Consider the following 21,137-nt stretch of genomic DNA (forward strand, 5'->3'; position numbering starts at 1 on the left):
ATTAGGATATGTAGAGGGGGAAGTGCTAAATTTGCCCCACAAATGTACGCATCAGCCATAAATTTTCCCCACAAAACTAAACACATCTGCACAAAGCACGCTGCTTCACATTTGTTTCATCCAACTTTCCCCAAGATCACCTCATCATTCCCCACATCATTTAACAAGTATATAGTAATCTACAAATATAGCAAGATACACTATTGCAAAATTTTGGATCACAACAACTACATAGCTGATCAAACTCTTCTTTGAAAAAAGAAAAGAAAAAGATGATCCAACAAAAAAAAAGCTTAAATATGAAAGATATTTACATTACACACGTGATCATCAATGGGTCATGGCAGACACAGTCGTGTATGGCCATGGCTCCCAAAAGCAGTAAAGAATACAAAATAAATGCCAACCATAGTCCAAGAGAAAAATAAAGCTAGCCTATACTTGTAGACCTTGTCTTCAGCAGTTTGGAGTGCGAGCTTAGTTTTTTCAGCCTTGCGCTTTGCTATCCTTAGGAGCTCCCGTGCTTCTGCTTCCTTTGCATGAGCCTCATCCCTTTCATTTCTTGCAGCTACGGCCTCGGCCTTATATCGGGTAAACCTTTCATGGACAAGTGGTGCTGTTGCACGGCCACGTGGGCATGTGTTCTTGTCCAACCATTTGAAGAACTTATATGCCTGATCGGAGTCCTGTATACAACATTGAAGGCATATAAAAGATGGTTAGCAAAGACAGTAAGAATATGACAAGTCAAATATGTAAAGACAATAAAATCATGTAATACTAACCGGCGACCACTGCTGACATCCATAGAACCTCCTACCGAAATTACGGATAGATAGGGAGGTCCTTTCCACGCACCGATCTATATCGCACATATGGCCACTAGAAGTGGACTCATAAGTAGTGGCAGAAGACATATTACAGGCTGCGAAAATGAAACTCATGCAATAAGTCCAATAATAACACACTGGCAGGAGACATATTATAGGTATATTTAATGTTCAATTAGTCTCAAAACAAATATAATTTGAACAATTACTGAATTACATAGTCAACGACTCATAAAACCTTTGTCTAGCCTAATTGCCTTCCTGTTGCTATCAGTACCTGGTCTGCTGAAATAAGATTGAATATGAGACATCCCAAGGAGTTCAAGAGCATCCAATTGCTTCTTCAGGATTAAGATGGTTGCAAACAGAAACACATTAAAATTGAATATAATAATTTAAACAAAATATTTAGGCCTTTCACTAAAGATAATCACGACTAGTTGAGCTCTATCAGATAGGGTCCTTTCAGTCTGAAATACTTCGATGGGCCTACTGGAAAGCAAACTTGTGTGTCCCAATTGAGAAAATCCATCTAATTCTTTGTCATATTATCTTTGACTCCATTCTGATTCCAGAAAATATTCTCTACAGTCCCTACAATTTAATATGGGATAAACCAACCTAAGACCCAATAAAATAAAGATAATCACCCCATGCAAAAAGTACAGTGCGCAAACACGTTAAAGTGCATAACCTGGTTAAATACATTTAAAGAGACCTAACATGGCCAGTTAGGAACTTAGTCACAATTGCATCAGGAAATACATATCAAGAGAATGCGACAGATATGATTTATGCTACATTGCTACTGCATTGGACAAAAGGTCACTGATCAACTACCTAACCAATAATTTCCCTTTCTCTTTACACTTTTTGTTTGAATGGTTATAATGTAAATATATATATATATATATATATATATAAAATTTGCTCCTCAACATGGTGACTGATTTTGAGATTCACCAGAAGCATTTCAAATTGTCAGTGTCCTGGTTATGAGCTTTTGGCTGAGTTCCTTTATTTATGATGTGTGGCTTGTAGATCCTTCAAATGTTCCACAGAAAAGTTCACCCTGAAAACTCAATAGCAACTCAAAAGTCTAACAAGACCCAAAAGACTGAAAACAAGAAGAAATTAACCCATAACGGGGACTATCACAATGGAGATCCGGTGCCCCCAAACGAAGAAATAGTGTCATATCCAAAAATGGCACTTTCAAAGGAGAGAATACGACGCTACAAGAGCCAATCTAACCCACTGCAGTTTATACTCAGCAGCAGCGATTCAAATGGGAACAGGGAGCACTGGATCAAAACAGATGCAGACTGTAAGTACATATTTATCCTCCATCTCCAAAATCCATTATGGAACAGGAACACTATCTGGTTTTATAACTTTGTGGTTATCAATAAAAAAAGCTACCTGATTTATGTTTATAGAAGTGTCTACATTCTACAATTCTATGAGAAACTTGTGCTTTTATTTTTACAAACGTAAATCTTCCTAATTGAGGTCCTACTGTAGATTACATGATTGTAGAATTCAAATGATACAAAAGGACAATTGGAAATCAACCCATTCTCTTCAATTTGTGACCTTGCTGCACATTGACTACATGTAATAGTACTGGTTTAACTCAAAGTACTGCATTATGATAAAAATGATTTTTTTCATAGATAAACAAATGATAGATAAAAATGATTTCATTAACAAAAATCTAATAAGCCTAGTATTATGCCTGTTCTGGCACTTATTTTTTCAGTAACTATCCTCATTTAGTTCTTTGTGTGCATTGTAGACCTAGTGCTGGAGCTCTAAAAGGCAGAAGTAGCAGTTCAGTGTAGTTTGTCACCCCTGAGCAGTGAGCAGTGAGCGTTGAGCAGTGATATTATCTTTATAAGAATCACCTTGTTGATGATGGTTGCCAATGGCATTATGTGTTAATTAGCTTGAGTTAAACAATTAAATAAAAGAGGCACTCCTCTTATAAGCCTATCTATGAGTGATCAATTTTAAATGTAAGGTACATCTATTTCAGTAAGTAATCATAATTTGGCCATAATGGCATTGTAACTATAAATTTGAATGTATCTTAGAAACGCCTAAATTCTTCTTGCGCTACTGGAAAATTTTTTCCTAGGCAAATGAATCATCAAAGAGGATTAGGATCCTCTAGAGTTCCTAGGATGATTATACCATTAAGTTATAAAAATTTTGTCCATCCAACGTAAAATTAGTAGATTGAATTTAGTCACATACTCAACATTCAAACAAATATTAATTAGCATTATTTTGTTATCTATTTAAATTATTGATAATGTGGTAAAATCGAATCCAATTGTTTCACCATTAATGGATAGAATTTTAAAAACTTCACAATGGAATTACCTAAGAACTTTAGAAGAACTTAATCCCATCAAAGAAAGGCAATTGAAACACAATTGTCAAATCTGCCTTATGTAGTGTAACTTACATATAATCTCCCTTCAAGGGGCGGAGCCACGTATACAGTAGGGGCGCGATGCCCCCACTCCCAAAAAAAAAAAAAAAAAAAAAAAAGTAAAAATTTACTGTAGTAAGTAAAAATTAGAGTAACAAATAATATCACTAAAACATAATTTTCACACAAAAGCAGACATGAAAATATATGAACATCTATGCAAATTATTGACAAAAAAAAATTGTTCAAGGATCAGAGGGCTTTTTCAATACATAAACCCATACCCATTGCCAGCTTTCAATCAAATACAAAGATCAGAGGGCTTTTTCCCACAAACACAGACAATATTATTATTAAAAGTATAGAACAACTAGCAGATCTACAAAATAGGAAAACAAAACCCTTTTAGCAACAAACATATTTAAAAAGGAAATGGGTCAGGACGGAGGAATACCTGAGCTGAGCTGAGTGAGGGAGGGAAGCACTGCCTTGGGTCGGAGGAGATCATCCGTGACAAAATGGGGAAATGGGTGACGTTGGTGTTGTTGCTTGTCGGCGCCGCTGGGAAATGGGTCACGACGGAGGAGATCGCGCCGCTGTACACGTCGGAGAGTTCGATGTTGTTCACTGGTGAGTGGTGATGGTCTTGACGAGGCAAGAAAGTGAAAGTTCAAAAACGTGTGTAAACACCCTTGAACATTTAGACCCCCAAATTACAAAACAACCAATTCAAGCTTTATGTCAAACAACTAGTGTGCGGAAAATGAACAAAAGCTATATAATAGAATTGGAAAACAATCTAAGCCATATTAAAATCACAACCACAACAGAAAATAAAAGGCAAAGATTAAGGGAAGAGAGATGCAAACACAAGGACAACACACGATGTGTTATCGAAGAGGAAACCGAAGCCCTCGGCGTAAAACCTCTCTGCCGCCCTCCAAGCGGTCAATAATCCACTAGAAAATGTAGTTGGGATACATGAACAGCAATAGACCCTCCAAGCCTAATCTACCTGATGTACCTAAGCCCTCCAAGCTTCTTGCTCCAACGAGGTTGCGCCGAACCTTTTTCTTTTCTAGCTTACCGGATTCCGCTACTAGACCGTAGCATCCGCCATCCTTGGCATCTTCCAATGCTTCCCAAAACTCCAAAAACACTCAACACTCTGAATGGGTGTGGGTAGTATTTGGATAGAAATCTCATCTCAATAGGTATGACAATGAGAGAGGGAATGAGAAGAGACTACAAAGATTTCTCTCTAAGAATGAGTAGCTCTCTCTAATTGGGTGGGTGTTTTGAAGAAACCTCTCTTAGGGTTTTTCTTTCTGAATAGCCACACATATTTTGTGGGAATGAGGGGTATTTATACTGGTATGAGAATGGAATGCGAAGAGTCAGTTTTTCCAAAAACAGGGCTGGCTGGCGACTTGACCTCGCAACTTAACTGAGTCGCGAGTTCAAGTCGCGAGCTAGCTAAATGGCCAGTCTGGATTTTTGTCCTGTAGTGCTCCAGCTGGCATGACTGTTCAGCTCCCCTGCATGCTCTGCACGTGTGCAACTTTTGGCGGCTTGCAAGCCGCGAGCCACCCGCGAGACTCTGCTTCACTGCACTGTCTTGAGCATTTCTTCACACTCTCTCACACACTACCCTTACATGATTCCCACCTAAATACAAGGTTTCTAAGTGCTGTATTACAAGCAAATTTGTCATGGAATAAAGCCAACACATGGTTGATTAAATTCAACCTTACAATCTCCCCCTTTGGCTATTCCATGACAAAACACCCTAAAACAGACTCTAGACTTAAACGTGAGTTTGGGAACAATGGCAAAACTCACTCACACCTAAATCTAGAAGCTGTGCAGCTCTTGAATCATATGAACATGAATCTCCTGAAACACAACAATACACCATGATCATTGTATGCAGAAAAGTATGAAATGCATATGAAACAGGCAATATGTGATCAAGCAAAGATGGAGTTAAGAAACAAACCATGGCTAGATCAACAAAGCAATCACTACAAAGTAGTGACCACAATGCTCATTCACACTTGGAATGAACACTTGAACAAACAAGTAAACAAGCTCAATGCAAGTCACTTACATGTTCTACACTCAACCAATGCACAATACACTAAGTATATGCATCTAGGAACAATCCTACAAGGGCATAAGAGTGACAGTACTTAACAAGAAAATGCATGACATTTAGTTAAAAGTACTGATTTAAATACAGCATAAAAGGCTGCATAAAACATGGTACAAACCATAAAGCCTACAAATATGCATAAAAACATAACCCTAAAAGCTTATAAAAGCACATGGGTACAAATCCATTATATTGAATAAAAACTTAAACAATATAAACTAAAAGTGCATAAAGTTTCTCCCCTTCAAAGTGATGAGAAGTTGTGATGCACTTGGAACATATATACTTGTAACCTGAAACACTTGCACAAAACACATTAGATCCTCAAGGTAAAGCAAGTAATAAAAGGACAAGTATAATGTAATAAGCAAATTGCGATCAAGTAAACATGATGTAAAACATATGAGCAACTTGATCAAACACCAAAACAGTCATATAGAAATGACTACAATGATCACATAGCAAATCAATTGATCATCCGAACATGCATTCAATGAAGCACAATAGCATAAGGAAGTATGCATGTCCAAAACAAAAACATGATGCGAAGAGAACCACAAAACATAACTCAAAGCACCATAAAGCCTGTGCTTGTTCAAAACAAAGTTTTCTTATTATCTCAATGTCTTCTCCCTCTTGGTATATGCATCTCCCTTATGGAATATCTCTCCCCCTACAAATGTGCATGAGAAATAGAATTTCTCCCCCTAAGGATGTGCACAAGAGTCATATAGAAATGACAAAATACTCCGAAATATTCTCTAGAGTATACTCTCCCCCTTTTTGTGAGGAATAGACAAAGGGTCAAGAAGAAACGAGGGCAAGAGAAGAAGGTACGAACAATGCTAATGATGCATGAGGGGTGCAAGATGAATGAGAAAATGAAGCTCAAACCCATGACAAAGTAAAATGCTACAAAGCATAAGACAGACATGACATGCTAGGATGAAGAAGCAAGGTATAGACCAATGCATGACAAGGGTAGGAAGGGTGTGTGCAAGAGGTGGCTAAGTGCAATGCATGACCAATGCATGAAAAATGCACATGTGGGGCAAGGTGTGTTAAATACACAACCAATGAACCAAACATGTTCCTAATGAGGAAACATGAGAAACCCCAAAGTTTGGTACTCATCGGAGTCCAAACAAGCGAGAAAATGTCTAAGAGGCATTTTATCAAACACCTAGCATGCACACTATGAACAAAAATGTGAAACAATGCATGAACATCATGAAATCCACCCTTAATACATGTTCTTTCTGCCACAAGGGGCCAACATCCAATGCATATCAACAAAAGAAACCAATCCCATGAAGAAATTTGACAAAAATTAAGTTTTCCCAACCCCAATGATAAAAATCCCAACCAAGAGCACAAAACTCTCCAAAACATAATCCAAGGATCAAAAATAATGAAAAGAATTTATAATTACCATAGAAATGTTAATGGAATGAAAAACCATTCAAATTGGTTGGGTTTTGATGTAAAAATATTGAAAGAGGGGTTTTAGAGAGGATGAGAGAGGTTTAAAACAAGTTTCCCACGAAAAAGCTGTTTAAAAAGCTGATTCTGAGCGACTCGCGACTGGCAAGTTGCGAGCCAAGTCGCGAGTGAGCCGTGAAACCTCTCTGTATAAACTCGCGGCTTGCAAGCCGCCAAACCGAGTAGCCAAAACTGGCAGCTTGCTGGCAGCTCACGCAAGTAGCCAAAATGAGTGGCCAAAAAATCTGACACTTGTTTTTCAAACCAGAACATGTTTAAACATTGAAAAACACAGTAAGCACTAAACATAAACACAAAAAGTGATAAAAATCACTTCCAAAAACATATAAAATGATCAAAAATATTTTTGGATTAATCCATATAAGATTGAGCACACACACATCACATTTAGACTAGTACAATCTAATAAATGAATAAGACATTCATTGAACATTAGGCATGTGTGTTGTGTGTGTGTATCAAATGTGGAATAGTCCTTAGTCTAGAGTGAAGCTTCAATGATCAATTCAATCAAGTCATACACAACTAGTACTAAGTCAAGTGGTTTATCTCAATTATAGAAATGAACATATATGACCTCCCACAAGAAAATGATTACATAAGATTGAAGCTTTTCATTTGGCTTCTTACAATTCATATCATTTGATCATTTTGAATCAATACAACTCATTTTGAGCAATACATCTCATTTTTTGAAATTGATGCCTGAAATTTTTGATATTTCAATTTGATGAACAAGCCTTTGGCTTTTGGGCATCACACATTTACAATACAAGTCGCTTTCCCTTTTTCCTAGTCAAATACTAGTATATGCGACGGCTTTTGCAGCTCATTATCTCTTTTCATTTTGAGATTTACATTTATTGAGCTCTTTAAGCAATAAAAATAAAAGAGTGGGAAGAGACATAAGCACAAGTCTACGCATGTATCAAAACCAACATGACTATTGACAAATCATTCATGACAAGCTTGAAAATCAATTTACAACAATCACATAAAAATGTCAAAATTTTTCTCACAAAGATATAAGTGCAAAAATAACAAGCTACGCTCGAAAATGCACAGAGCCATTTGTACAAAGTTACAAGGCCAAACTCACATGTGATATGTGCTCAAACAAATACGATCAAACTTTTTGAATTTTTCACTTTTTTATGTGGTTTTGGATTTTTACTCACACAAAATAGAAACATAAAAGTAAGATAAAAAACGAAACAATGCATACAAATAAATGCAAGATGCACAAAATGCATGAAGATATGACATTTAATGCATGAAGGGTCCTACAAAGATCGAAAGAATTAGATCAAGGACCAAAAGAGCAAAAGCTCAACCATAGGAACCCTTCCTCATCCAAATGGAACGATTGTTTGGAATGAGTGTCTCAAGAGAAGCGAGACGAGGGTTGGAAGAATGAGAACCGGAGATGCACATAGTCAAGGAGTTAAGAGCATTAAACATTTTCTTTAACAACATGCTATTTTCACTCAAATCCAGTTTACTCTTTTTAGCACAACTTCCAAAAAGCTCAAGTTTCTCTTTTCTTTTGATTCTCTTAAGAGCTTGAAACTTAGAGCAATGAGGTTTTAGATGACCAAAGGCACCACAATGGTGACAAACAATGTGTTTAGGTCCACTAGGCTTTTTGGGAATGGATCTAGCAACATGGTTTTGTTCCCTCTTCAACTTATGACATTGAGGTCTTATATGACCAATCACACCACAATGGTGGCAAGTTGGAACAAATTTAGATCCATCCAAAGCCTTAGGTTGAGACCTAAACGAAGGTTTTGACTTAACAGCCTTTCTCTCCACCTTTTGATTTCTTTTATGTGGAGGAATGTACACCGATTTGTCCTTTAAGGTAGAACACACACTAGGCACAAAATCGGGTATCACAACATGATTGCAACAAATAGTATCATCCATTTTATCAATGGGTTCAGCAATCAAACACTTGGCATGCATCTTAAGAGATTCATTTTCACATTTAAGATCATCAACAAGTTTGTTAGACAAAACAATTTTAGCATCCAAGTCCATATTCAAACATTCAAACTCTTTCAGCTTTTCAAGAGAAATTTCAGCAAGTTTTTTATATTTCTCAACCAATTTGTTGGATTCATTGAGCTTAGCAATCAAATCATCCTTTTCACAAAATAACTTGCTCAAATTCTTTTGAAACTTCTTAGCATTTTTCTTCAAGAGTTTGTCAACAACACCCATGGATTCAAATAACATGTCATCACACTTATGAGGATTAACACTCATAGAGGCATTTTCACAAACATGTGGCATGTTACATTCATCACCAACCAAATCATGCAAAGAGGCATACAAAGCACAATCCATGGCAAATAAACACAAGGGGTCAAGGATCACACTTAGGTATTTAAACCACAACAAGTGTACCCGCTCTGATACCAATTGAAAGTTCAAAAACATGTATAAACACCCTTGAACGTTTAGACCCCCAAATTACAAAACAACCAATTCAAGCTTTATGTCAAACAACTAGTGTGCGGAAAATGAACAAAAGCTATATAATAGAATTGGAAAACAATCTAAGCCATATTAAAATCACAACCACAGCAAAAAATAAAAGGCAAAGATTAAGGGAAGAGAGATGCAAACACAAGGACAACACACGATGTGTTATCGAAGAGGAAACCGAAGCCCTTGGCGTAAAACCTCTCCGCCGCCCTCCAAGCGGTCAATAATCCACTAGAAAATGTAGTTGGGATACATGAACAGCAATAGACCCTCCAAGCCTAATCTACCCGATGTACTTAAGCCCTCCAAGCTTCTTGCTCCAACGAGGTTGCGCCGAACCTTTTTCTTTTCTAGCTTACCGGATTCCGCTACTAGACCGTAGCATCCGCCATCCTTGGCATCTTCCAATGCTTCCCAAAACTCCAAAAACACTCAACACTCTGAATGGGTGTGGGTAGTGTTTGGATAGAAATCTCCTCTCAATAGGTATGACAATGAGAGAGGGAATGAGAAGAGACTACAAAGATTTCTCTCTAAGAATGAGTAGCTCTCTCTAATTGGGTGGGTGTTTTGAAGAAACCTCTCTTACGGTTTTTCTTTCTGAATAGCCACACATATTTTGTGGGAATGAGGGGTATTTATACTGGTATGAGAATGGAATGCGAAGAGTCAGTTTTTCCAAAAATAGGGCTGGCTGGCGACTTGACCTCGCGACTTAACTGAGTCGCGAGTTCAAGTCGCGAGTTAGCTAAATGGCCAGTCTGGATTTTTGTCCTGTAGTGCTCCAGCTGGCATGACTGTTCAGCTCCCCTGCATGCTCTGCACGTGTGCAACTTTTGGCGGCTTGCAAGCCGCGAGCCACCCGCGAGGCCAAGCCGCGAGACTCTGCTTCACTGCACTGTCTTGAGCATTTCTTCACACTCTCTCACACACTACCCTTACATGATTCCCACCTAAATACAAGGTTTCTAAGTGCTGTATTACAAGCAAATTTGTCATGGAATAAAGCCAACACATGGTTGATTAAATTCAACCTTACAGAAAGCTTGAGAAATTTTAATGGGTTTGGGTTTCCTCGTTGGCGCCGCTAGGAAATGGGTGACGACGGCAGAGATCACGCCGCTGTACACTTCGGAGACTTGGGCGTTGTTCACCGGTGATGATGGTATTGACGAGGCGAGGGAGGTTGAGACATTTTTCTAGGTTTGGGTTTCTACTTTGGGAGAGAGACAGGGCTGAAGGGGAAGGGGAAATGAGAAAAAGAGAAATATTGATGGGGATGAAAATGGTATGCGGGTAACAAAACAGAAGTGGTCTGACACAGTAACAGTTGTGGGGTCCATGAATAGTGTGAAAAATATTGAGTAATAGAAATTGGATGGTGAAGGCAAATGGATGTGAAAATTTGAGTGATGAGTAATGAGTGATAAGTTATGAGTGATGAGTGATGAAAATTGAGTGACGGAAATTGAGTGACCAAATTTTGTTGGCCAAACAGGCTCTAAGCTTTTTTGGAGAAAAAATAGAGATAGAGCATCTATTGGAGATGCTCTAACTAAGCTAATCTCTGTCCTATACAAAATTGACTCGTTTAACACACTTCACATGTATAGTAAATCACGTGCTTACGACGTGTAATGGAGATAATCACTTAAACTACAAGTGCTTTGTGATATGTGAACTAAGAACGATTGCCGTTTAGACAGAAGATTTCATTCTGCAGATTAGAGCTCCTGCAGCACTTCTGCTCTTCTTCTCATGTGAATAGAACGTGAGTGTGAAGGTTGGTGTGTGCATTATTTGTGAAAATTTTGTGTTGCCGTGTATTGAGAAATAAAAATCCGCTGCTATGTACATTGTGGAAATGACTTTCTTGTGTTTAGTGATCATGTGACTGAAAATGAATGACACAGCATGTGTGAATGACATGAAATTTTTATCATAAAGTTTACCAAATAATTATAATAAAGCGTAGGTTTCAGTTGGCTCAACTGATAAAGTTTCTGATGATTGTATAAGAGATCTGGAGTTCAATCCTTGTCTATATCAAAAACTGATTGGTGTCTTGGTCTGATGATAAAGAGCTATCATCAGGAGCAAACGCCATAAGTTCAAACTATCTCTCAAAAAAAAAAAAAAAAACAAAAAAAAATTATAATAAAGCTTGTTGACTTGGGCTGGGCTTTCATTAGGCATGGGCATGGACTACATGTGTTGATTGGGACTTCCAGAACGGTTTTGTTTACTATTATTGCTTAGGGTTCAGTAGTAGGATATCTGGGCTGTAGCTTTTTCTAATTTTTTTTACTTGGGCTGGATATGGTTAAAGGATTTTTTTAATGGGTTGGGCCGAAAGAAAGGCTTGGGTTTTAAGATTTAGCAAGGTCATGGATGTGGCTTGTTTTAACTTTTATGAAAGGGCAAGTGTTGTAGGATTGCTGCTTGGAGTCCAGAAGTTAAGGGAGGCTAATACTATCAAATCATGTTGAAACTGCCAAATCAATTGTGTTGAAACTGGAAAATTCTTAGGCTGCCAAATCAACCCAGAAATTAAGCTGCTTATTATTCAAGAAGTTACATCAGAGTCCACCACTGAGAGAGAAACAGATACAATATTCTTTGGAAAGAGTTAAAATACAAATAACAACAAAGGAACCAAACATTTAGGAGAACTTTTTATCAATCGAGTCTCCCAATTTATTCAATTAATCAGCACAAGCACACCACTTATTGAACGCAAGAACGACATGTGAAAGAAAAACAAGTATCCTCCTGGTGATCCAAATAGAAGATTAACATAATCATCCACCAACAACTCTCTTGCTTTTGCCCAATGCCACATCAACACAAAGGGGCAGATGATAATGAAATCTATTACAAGTCCAAGTGTTAAAATCTTCAGCATTTGTTTGAAGGAAAGCTAAATTAAAAGTAACAAAATTGAAAAGAAAGACATACCTAGAATACACAAATGCTTCAGTCACGTTTCACTCAGCTCAGGCTGCCAGTGGCCTCCTGTGATCGTGGGAGGGTAGCCAGCGCCTCCAAAAATTTGGATCATTCTTTATTTGTGAGGTGAAATTGTCTTCCATATTTGGCAACTTCAATTCTCGGAGACTCATTAAGTGCTTCAAACCGTTGAAGACCTTTAAAATTTTGCAGCCCCTGATCTCTAGCTCCCTAAGTTTTTGCATTGCTTCTTCCTCCACCTTCAGCTTTTCTAGGTTCTTTAGATTCCGAAGTCTCAAAACTTGAAGTTGGGAAAAGCTCTTCTTAATGAAAAGTATCTGTTTTCCTTCGTAAGAGTCAGAGTAGAAACAGAGTGATTTAAGACTGGAGAGACTCCCCAAAATTTGCATTGGGTCATCCTTAAGCCCCGAGGCAGACAACCTAAGGTCAGACAGATGAAATTCAGAAGCGTCTGCAAATAGGTTTTCGATGGATTGCATCTCTAGCTTTCCAAACAAAGATAGGGTGGAGAGATTTTTAAGCCTTGACAATCCTTCCAAGTGAAGATCATGAGCATCACCGTTCTCGTCAACTGATCTCAATCTCAAAGATTTGAGGTATTGCAGACCTTTCACCCAACGGGCCAATTCTTCTTGCTGAGGCAACTCCAACTGGAACGCTAGTCCTAGCTTTGTAAGGTTGTTTAGCTTGTTCAGCCCATTCTTTATGTAGGGAATTTAATTAAAATTCATAACCTGTGAGAAACAAAACAAATAGAGAAAACACACGCCAAATAAAAACAATCACACGCACAAGACAATATTTACGTGGTTCGGCAATTTGCCTACGTCTACGGAGTTGTAGGGATTTCACTATTATCAAGGAAAATACAATAGTGCACAAGAACACTCTCAAGAAACCCAAATCCCAATTACACCCTAGCACTCTCTCACAGAAAAAAAATAAGAATAGAAGCTGACTGCCTCTCTTTTCTCTATTTTCTCTCATGCGGCTGTTCACTAGGTTAATTGGAAATCTCTCTATATTCACACGGCTGCACTCCTTTTTAAACATAATATATATATTTATATATATGTCAAAAGTCGGCTGGAGTAAAAATCCTATTACAAATAGGATTTGGTCAATAGGTGGACGTGGGCTTGTGGCAATTCAAGCCACACACGGCCCACTTCAACAAATCTCCACCTTGGCTTGAATTGATCAAGCTACACGAGCAAACTCCTCCATCAGCTCCACCTTAGCCCTTAAGGGCTCACAAGCTGCAAACATTAACCACAATCCTCCATAACATAGTCCTTCATCCCTGCAACTCATCCTCTTGTCCTCAAGTTAGAAGACCAATTGAAGCTGCGCATAGCTTCAACTTCTCAATAGTGACACCCTTAGTCAACATGTCTGCCGGGTTCTTAGATCCACAAATCTTCTCAAGCATTACCAGCTTATCTTCAACAAGGTAACGGATAAAGTGGTATTTTGTCTGTATGTGCTTCGACTTTGAATGAAAAGCCGAATTCTTGGCAAGAAAGATTGCACTCTGACTGTCACTGTGTAGAATGCCCATCTCCTGCTTCTTACCCAATTCATCTAAGAAACCATGTAGCCAAATCATCTCCTTTCCAGCTTCAGTTGCTGCAACATACTCAGCTTCTGTACTAGACAAAGTAACAATCTTCTGTAAATTTGAAGCCCATGATATTGCTGTATCACCCAGAGTAAAAACAAACCCAGTAGTACTCTTTCTACTATCAATATCACCAGCAAAATCAGCATCTACATAACCCTGCAGTTTCAAACTTGTACCTGTGAAACAAAGACATGTATCTGATGAACCCTTCAGATATCTCAGAATCCACTTGACTGCCTCCCAATACTGCTTTCCAGGCCTACTCATGAATCTGCTCACAACTCCCACTGCATGTGCAATGTCTGGCCTTGTACACACCATAGCATACATCAAGCTGCCAATAGCTGAGGCATAAGGCACCTTGCTCATATGGTCCCTTTCTACTTCTGTCTTCGGTGACTGTTCTTTGCTTAGTTTGAAATGACTACCCAAGGGTGTGCTCACTGGTTTAGCTTCATTCATGTTGAACCTGCTAAGAACTTTCTTCACATACTCTGATTGTGAAAGCTTCAATGTACCATTAGCCTTGTCTCTAATGATTCTCATACCAAGGATTTGCTTTGCAGCTCCCAAATCCTTCATTGCAAATTGTTTGGACAATTGCTTCTTCAGATTTTTAATCTCCTCAATGCTAGACCCTGCAATAAGCATATCATCCACATACAACAGTAATATGATATAAGAATTGTCAAAAAACTTAACATAGCAACAGTGATCAGCTTCACATCTCTTGAACCCAATTCTATGCATAAAACTGTCAAATTTCTTGTACCACTGTCTTGGAGCTTGTTTTAGGCCATACAGGCTCTTTTTCAGTTTGCAGACTAGATTCTCTTGTCCTTGAGCAATGAACCCTTCTGGCTGAAACATGTAAAGGTCTTCCTCTAAGTCACCATGAAGGAATGCTGTCTTCACATCTAACTGCTCAAGATGTAAGTTTTCTGCAGTCACCATTCCCAGTGCTAGTCTGATTGTTGACATCTTCACAACTGGAGAAAATATCTCTGTGTAGTCAATGCCTTCCTTCTGCTGGAACCCTTTAACAACTAATCTGGCCTTGTAACGTTTGCTACCATCATGCTCATTCTTTATTCTGTATACCCGCTTGTTGTGCAAAGCCTTCTTTCCTACTGGCAATTCAGTCAGTTCCCATGTCTGATTCCCCAACAAGGAATCCATCTCATCCTTCATGGCTAACTCCCACTTGCTTGAATTCTCATCTTGCAAGGCTTCATCATAACACTCTGGCTCACCACCATCAGTCAATAGGAGATAATTTAGAGTGGGTGAATAACGCTGTGGAGGTCTAATGTTCCTAGAAGATCTGCGAACTTCAGCTACAGGTGTACTCAGATCTACCTGTGAATTTACATTATCCTTATCTTCTTCACCCCTTTTCTGGACAGTACTTTCAGTCAATTCATCTAAGTTAACAAACTCAGATTTCTTTTGATCTATCTCTGTAACATCTGACACTACAGTTGACCTGTCCTTGTACATAACCTGTTCATTAAATATCACATTTCTACTTCTGATGATTTTTCTATTTTGTTCATCCCAAAACCTATAGCCAAATTTCTCATCACCATAGCCAATGAAAAAACATATTTTAGACTTTGCATTAAGTTTACTACGAGCATCAGAATCAATATGAACATAGGAAACACAACCAAAAACTTTTAAGTGTAAAAACTTTACCTCTTTACCGCTCCAAACCTCCTCAGGAAGTTTGAACTCCATGGGAACTGAAGGTCCTCGGTTTATCAGGTAAGCTGCAGTACTAACAGCATTAGCCCAAAAAGTTTTTGGTAGTCTAGCATGCAACCTCATACTCCTAGCACGCTCATTGAGAGTTCTATTCATGCGCTCAGCCACACCATTCTGCTGTGGTGTCCCAGGAATGGTCTTCTCCATCCTAATTCCCTGTGCAGCACAATACTCACTGAACCCTCCATCTATGTACTCTCCTCCATTATCTGACCTCAAACATTTTACTTTCAAACCTGTTTCTGTCTCAACCATGGCCTTCCACTTCTTAAAGGTTTCAAATACATCTGATTTATTTTTCAGAAAATAAACCCATACCTTTGTACTTGAGTCATCAATGAAAGTGATGTAGTACCTTGAACCTCCAAGGGATGCAACCGGAGAAGGCCCCCACAAATTAGTGTGTACTAACTCCAATTTTTCAGCCTTCGGTGTCCTGCCAATTTTCAAGAAGCTCACATTTTTCTGCTTTCCTAAGATGCAACTTTCACACATATCAAAATCAATGGACTTCAATTCTGGTAATTTTCCTTTTGACAGCAGCATCTTCATCCCTTTCTCACTCATGTGACCAAGTCTTCGGTGCCATAGGCTTGTATCAGTACTTGCATCAGCAACTGCAATTGTGTCTCTTGGACTTGAGGTCATGTACAGAGTACCAGTTTTCTTTCCATGAGCCAATACCCTAGCTCCCTTTGTAACCTTCCAAGTACCACCAACAAATAGTATTGCATGTCCTTCATCATCAAGTTGTCCAACAGAAATTAGATTCCTCCTCAGGTCAGGAATATGTTGAATCTTCTCCAGTAACCAAACAGACCCATTGGGCAACAATATTCGAACATCTCCCATACCCACAACATCCAAGGCTGAACCATCAGCCAAATACACCTTACCAAAATCACCTGCAACATAATTCTGTATGATTTCTCGGTGTGGAGTGGTATGAAACGAAGCTCCTGAATCCAAAACCCAATCATCAAGTGGACTGTCTACTGCAAGAAGTAATGCATCCTGTACCTCTTCTGTTACAGCATTAGCAAAATCATCTTCATTCTTCTTCTTAGGACTTTTGCATTGATTCTTAAAGTGACCTGTTTTCCCACAATTCCAGCATTGTACTTGTTGACCTGATCTAGATTTACTTCTGTTACAATTAGAATTTCTGGATTTTGATCTGCCCCGATTTGAATTTCTGTTATTACCTCTGCCTCTTGTCTCAAGGTTTAGGGCAGAACCAGATCCTGAGAATTCACCTGCATCTCTTCTGCGAATCTCCTCAGCCAGAATTAAATCTCGTATATCATTGTACTTGAGTTTTTCCTTTCCTGTAGAATTACTTACTGCCATCCTCATTGCCTCCCAACTGTTTGGCAAAGAAGTCAAGACGATCAGAGTACGAATCTCATCATCAAAATCAATTTCTACAGACGACAATTGATTTGTGATAGTATTAAATTCATTCAGATGTTGTGCTACTGATGCATTCTCTGCCATCTTCAGATTGAACAGTTTCTTCATCAAGTGCACCTTATTGTTTGCTGACGGCTTTTCATACATACCAGACAAAGCCTTCATTAGATCTGCTGTGGTCTTCTCTTTTACAACATTGTGTGCAACAAACCTAGGCAGAGTTAACCTGATAACTCCTAGTACCTATCTGTCAAGAAGAGCCCATTTCTCAGCCTTCATAGCCTCAGGTTTTGTCCCCAAAAGAGGCAGATGCAATTTCCTCCCATAAAGATAATCTTCAATCTGCATCCTCCAATATGCGAAGTCTGTGCCGTCAAACTTTTCTATTCCAGACGCCTTTCCTGCTTCCTCTGCCATTGCTCCCACTCAAACCTAACCCTAGGCTCTGATACCAGTTGTAGGGAATTTAATTAAAATTCCTAACCTGTGAGAAACAAAACAAATAGAGAAAACACACGCCAAATAAAAACAATCACACGCACAAGACAATATTTACGTGGTTCGGCAATTTGCCTACGTCCACGGAGTTGCAGGGATTTCACTATTATCAAGGAAAATACAATAGTGCACAAGAACACTCTCAAGAAACCCAAATCCCAATTACACCCTAGCACTCTCTCACAGAAAAAAATAAGAATAGAAGCTGACTGCCTCTCTTTTCTCTATTTTCTCTCATGCGGCTGTTCACTAGGTTAATTGGAAATCTCTCTATATTCACACGGCTGCACTCCTTCTTAAACATAATATATATATTTATATATATGTCAAAAGTCGGCTGGAGTAAAAAATCCTATTACAAATAGGATTTGGTCAATAGGTGGACGTGGGCTTGTGGCAATTCAAGCCACACACGGCCCACTTCAACACTTTATAGCAATGAAATCATCCAAGAATAAACCCCACAACGTTTTTAGATTCTTTAGGGAACTGCTCCTTGATTGAGACACAAATTTACTTCGATGACTCTCGTTCAAGTATAGGTGTTGAAGTTTCTGCAACTTCCATATGGACTTAGGCAGAGTTCTGACATAAGTATACTTCACATCGAGGGTTTGGAGGTTCAGTAAGTTGCCTATGGATGATGGAATTTCCTCAGGTAAGTCCACCTTAACCCTAAATACATCAGCTGAACTAATTTTCCGATGGTGTTGGGCAATTGAGGTCTGAATACATGTTCAAGATCAAGAACCTTTAAACTGTGGAAGCACCCACTTGCAATGCCTTTACGAAGAAACTTCCCTATATCTTCTCCAGGGTTATTTCCTTCTCTAGTGTCAAATGAGAGATAGGAGAGACCTCTGTAACTTTGCTGAAATTTTGGTGAATTACTACCCTTAACATGAATATCATTATAAATTTCAGACTTTTGGTCAAGGAGATCAACAAGATGATCCTGTGAAATCTTACTTTCAAACAAGAACTGTTCTTGGAGAGCACTGGGCAGACGACATGTCTTTACTTACCCTTTAATAATTTCAACCGCTTGAATTAAGTTGAGATCAATCAACACTAACAAATAATCCATTGCAACTAGTGATGTAGGACAACCTAGGCTTCCCACCTAGATTAGTCCCACTGTAAAACCTTAGGCTTCCCACCTAAGGTGTTTGGAATCACCACCAAACAAATCAATGAAAATAATCTCAATAATAATAATAGTCTGTAAAATACAAAAGGAACCGTCTAGAGCTTTATATACAGCTTCCAGGAATCATAATGATAAAGATAAACTCTCCTAAACAAATCCTAAACAATCTCAAATACTAGTACGATAATCCTAACAATCTCAAATACTAATCCAATACTAAAGATAAACCCAAATAAAGATAACATAAATGATAAAGATAATCTCCACAGATGTGTCATCAAGTGGTGTCCGAACCAACTCCCCTGGGGTGGGAGAAACTCGACCCCGTCAAGTAAAGCTCATAAGATCAAGTGACATCAGAACAAACTCCATCAAGCCACAAGCTCACTGGATCAGCATGGCGCCTCCGTCGACGCTCATATGTGCAAGTGATAGGAGGTAGAGATGAGGTGGTAGCAAGTGTATCCAAGTAAGCCTCCAAAAGAGCAGGATCAAGCTGCTGCAACTCCTCTCTGGTGATCCATGTATAGTCAGAATCAGGCCGTCCTCACCAGCGAACCAAGAAGCGCTGAACTGTTCCATCCCTAGTGAAAAGAGACTGCTCATCCAAAATAACATCAATAATATCTTTATGTGCCTTTTGGAAACAAGATGGTGTAGGGCTAGGGACAGGGTTAGCCAAAGAAGAAGAGAGAGGATCATCAAAAGGGTCATAGGGAATAACTGCTGGACCTTTAAAAGCAAGTAAATCAGCAATATTAAAAGTAGAACTAATACCATAATCTAAAGGTATATCAATCACATAAGCATTAGGTCCAAGTTTCTTTAATACCTTGAATGGGCCAGCACTACGGGCCTGCAGTTTCTTAACGGTTCCTGAAGGATACCGTTCAGGCCTGATATGAATCATAACATAATCTCCTACATCAAAGTCTAAATGACGTCGATATAAATTAGCCTGAGTCTTATACTTAAGATTACTAGCATGAATTCGTTTGTTGATCTCTTTATGCAGCTCATGCATGTGACTAGCAAACTCTACTGCAGACACAGAAACCCTATCATGTGAGGACATTGGGAGAAGGTCTAAAGGTCTCCTAGGTGTATAACCATGAACAACTTCAAATGGGCTCATACCTATGGACCTATTGACTGAGTTATTGTAAGCAAATTGGGCTACAGGGAGTATAGATTCCCAAGTCTTACCATTCTCACCTATGAGACACCTTAAAAGATTTCCTAGACTCCTATTGACAATCTCAGTTTGACCATCAGTTTGAGGATGGTATGCTGTGGAGAATTTCAACTTTGTTCCCATCATGTGCCAAAGGGCCTTCCAAAAATAGCTCATGAATTTAACATCCCTATCTGACACAATTGATTTAGGCAACCCATACAACTTAACAATCTCATCAAAGAAAATCTTGGCTACCTTTGATGCATCAGAAGTCTTAGAGCATGGAAGAAAGTGAGCCATCTTAGAGAACCGGTCTACCACTACAAGGATGGAATCAAACTTCCTAAGGGTACGGGGAAGACCTAGTATAAAGTCCATACTAATATCCTCCCAAGGACGGTATGGAACTGGTAAAGGAGTGTAAAGGCCAGTATTTTGCTTGCAATGCTTAGCCAGTTGACATTGACGACATTGACCAATTATTTTGGCAACATCCCTCTTAAGACTTGGCCAATAGAATTGCCTCTCTACCTCTTCAATTGTCTTATCACGTCCAAAATGTCCTGAAAGTCCTCCCACGTGTACTTCCCAAACCAAAAAGTCTCGAACTGATGTGCGGGGGATACAAAACTTATTGGCTTTAAACAAGTAGCCATCTTGGAGGATAAAATCATCAACAACCTAAAGATGCTTAGTCTTAAGTGTAGTGTACACTTCTCCAAAATCTGGGCAAGATTCATACTTCTCTTGCAACTTCTCAAACCCTATGACTTTTGTGCTCATCACAGAAAGTAAGGTGACTCGGCGACTCAAAGCATCAGCTACCTTATTCTCAACACCAGATTTATGTCTCAAAACAAAAGAGAATCTTTGCAAAAACTCAACCCAAGGGACATGCCGAGCATTTAATTTCTTTTGGGAATTGATGTGGCGGAGAGCATCATGATCCGAATAAATGACAAACTCATGGGGTGTCAAATAATGGCTCCAATATCTTAAAGTTTGTACCACAACATAGAGTTCTTTGTCATATGCTGAATACTTCTTCTTAGCCTCATTTAATTTCTCACTAAAGTAAGCTATAGGGTGACAATCTTGGCTAAGAACCCCTCCTATG

At 38.8% G+C, this 21,137-nt stretch overlaps 1 protein-coding gene across 1 annotated transcript; it reads right to left on the reverse strand.

The window, feature by feature from the left end:
* Positions 1 to 97: 97 nt before the first annotated feature.
* LOC115989286 lies at positions 98 to 3,927 on the reverse strand. Its single transcript, XM_031112955.1, has 3 exons — positions 3,725 to 3,927; positions 786 to 925; positions 98 to 686 (listed from the first exon to the last, which is right to left on the reverse strand). Exons 2-3 carry the CDS (start codon positions 915 to 917, stop codon positions 339 to 341), a joined length of 480 nt encoding a protein of 159 aa, XP_030968815.1. The 5' UTR covers positions 918 to 925; positions 3,725 to 3,927; the 3' UTR covers positions 98 to 338.
* Positions 3,928 to 21,137: the final 17,210 nt, after the last annotated feature.

Source organism: Quercus lobata, chromosome 5, assembly GCF_001633185.2.
Source record: "Quercus lobata isolate SW786 chromosome 5, ValleyOak3.0 Primary Assembly, whole genome shotgun sequence".
NCBI classification, from domain to species: domain Eukaryota; kingdom Viridiplantae; phylum Streptophyta; class Magnoliopsida; order Fagales; family Fagaceae; genus Quercus; species Quercus lobata.

What these genes read in the sequence shown, in the direction of transcription:
- LOC115989286 (XM_031112955.1), bottom strand. Translation starts at nt 917, where the DNA reads ATGTCTTCTGCCACTACTTATGAGTCCACTTCTAGTGGCCATATGTGC. An exon ending in GATGTCAGCAGTGGTCGCCG is followed by an intron (nt 687 to 785) that starts GTTAGTATTACA and finishes TGTTGTATACAG; the next exon opens with GACTCCGATCAGGCATATAA.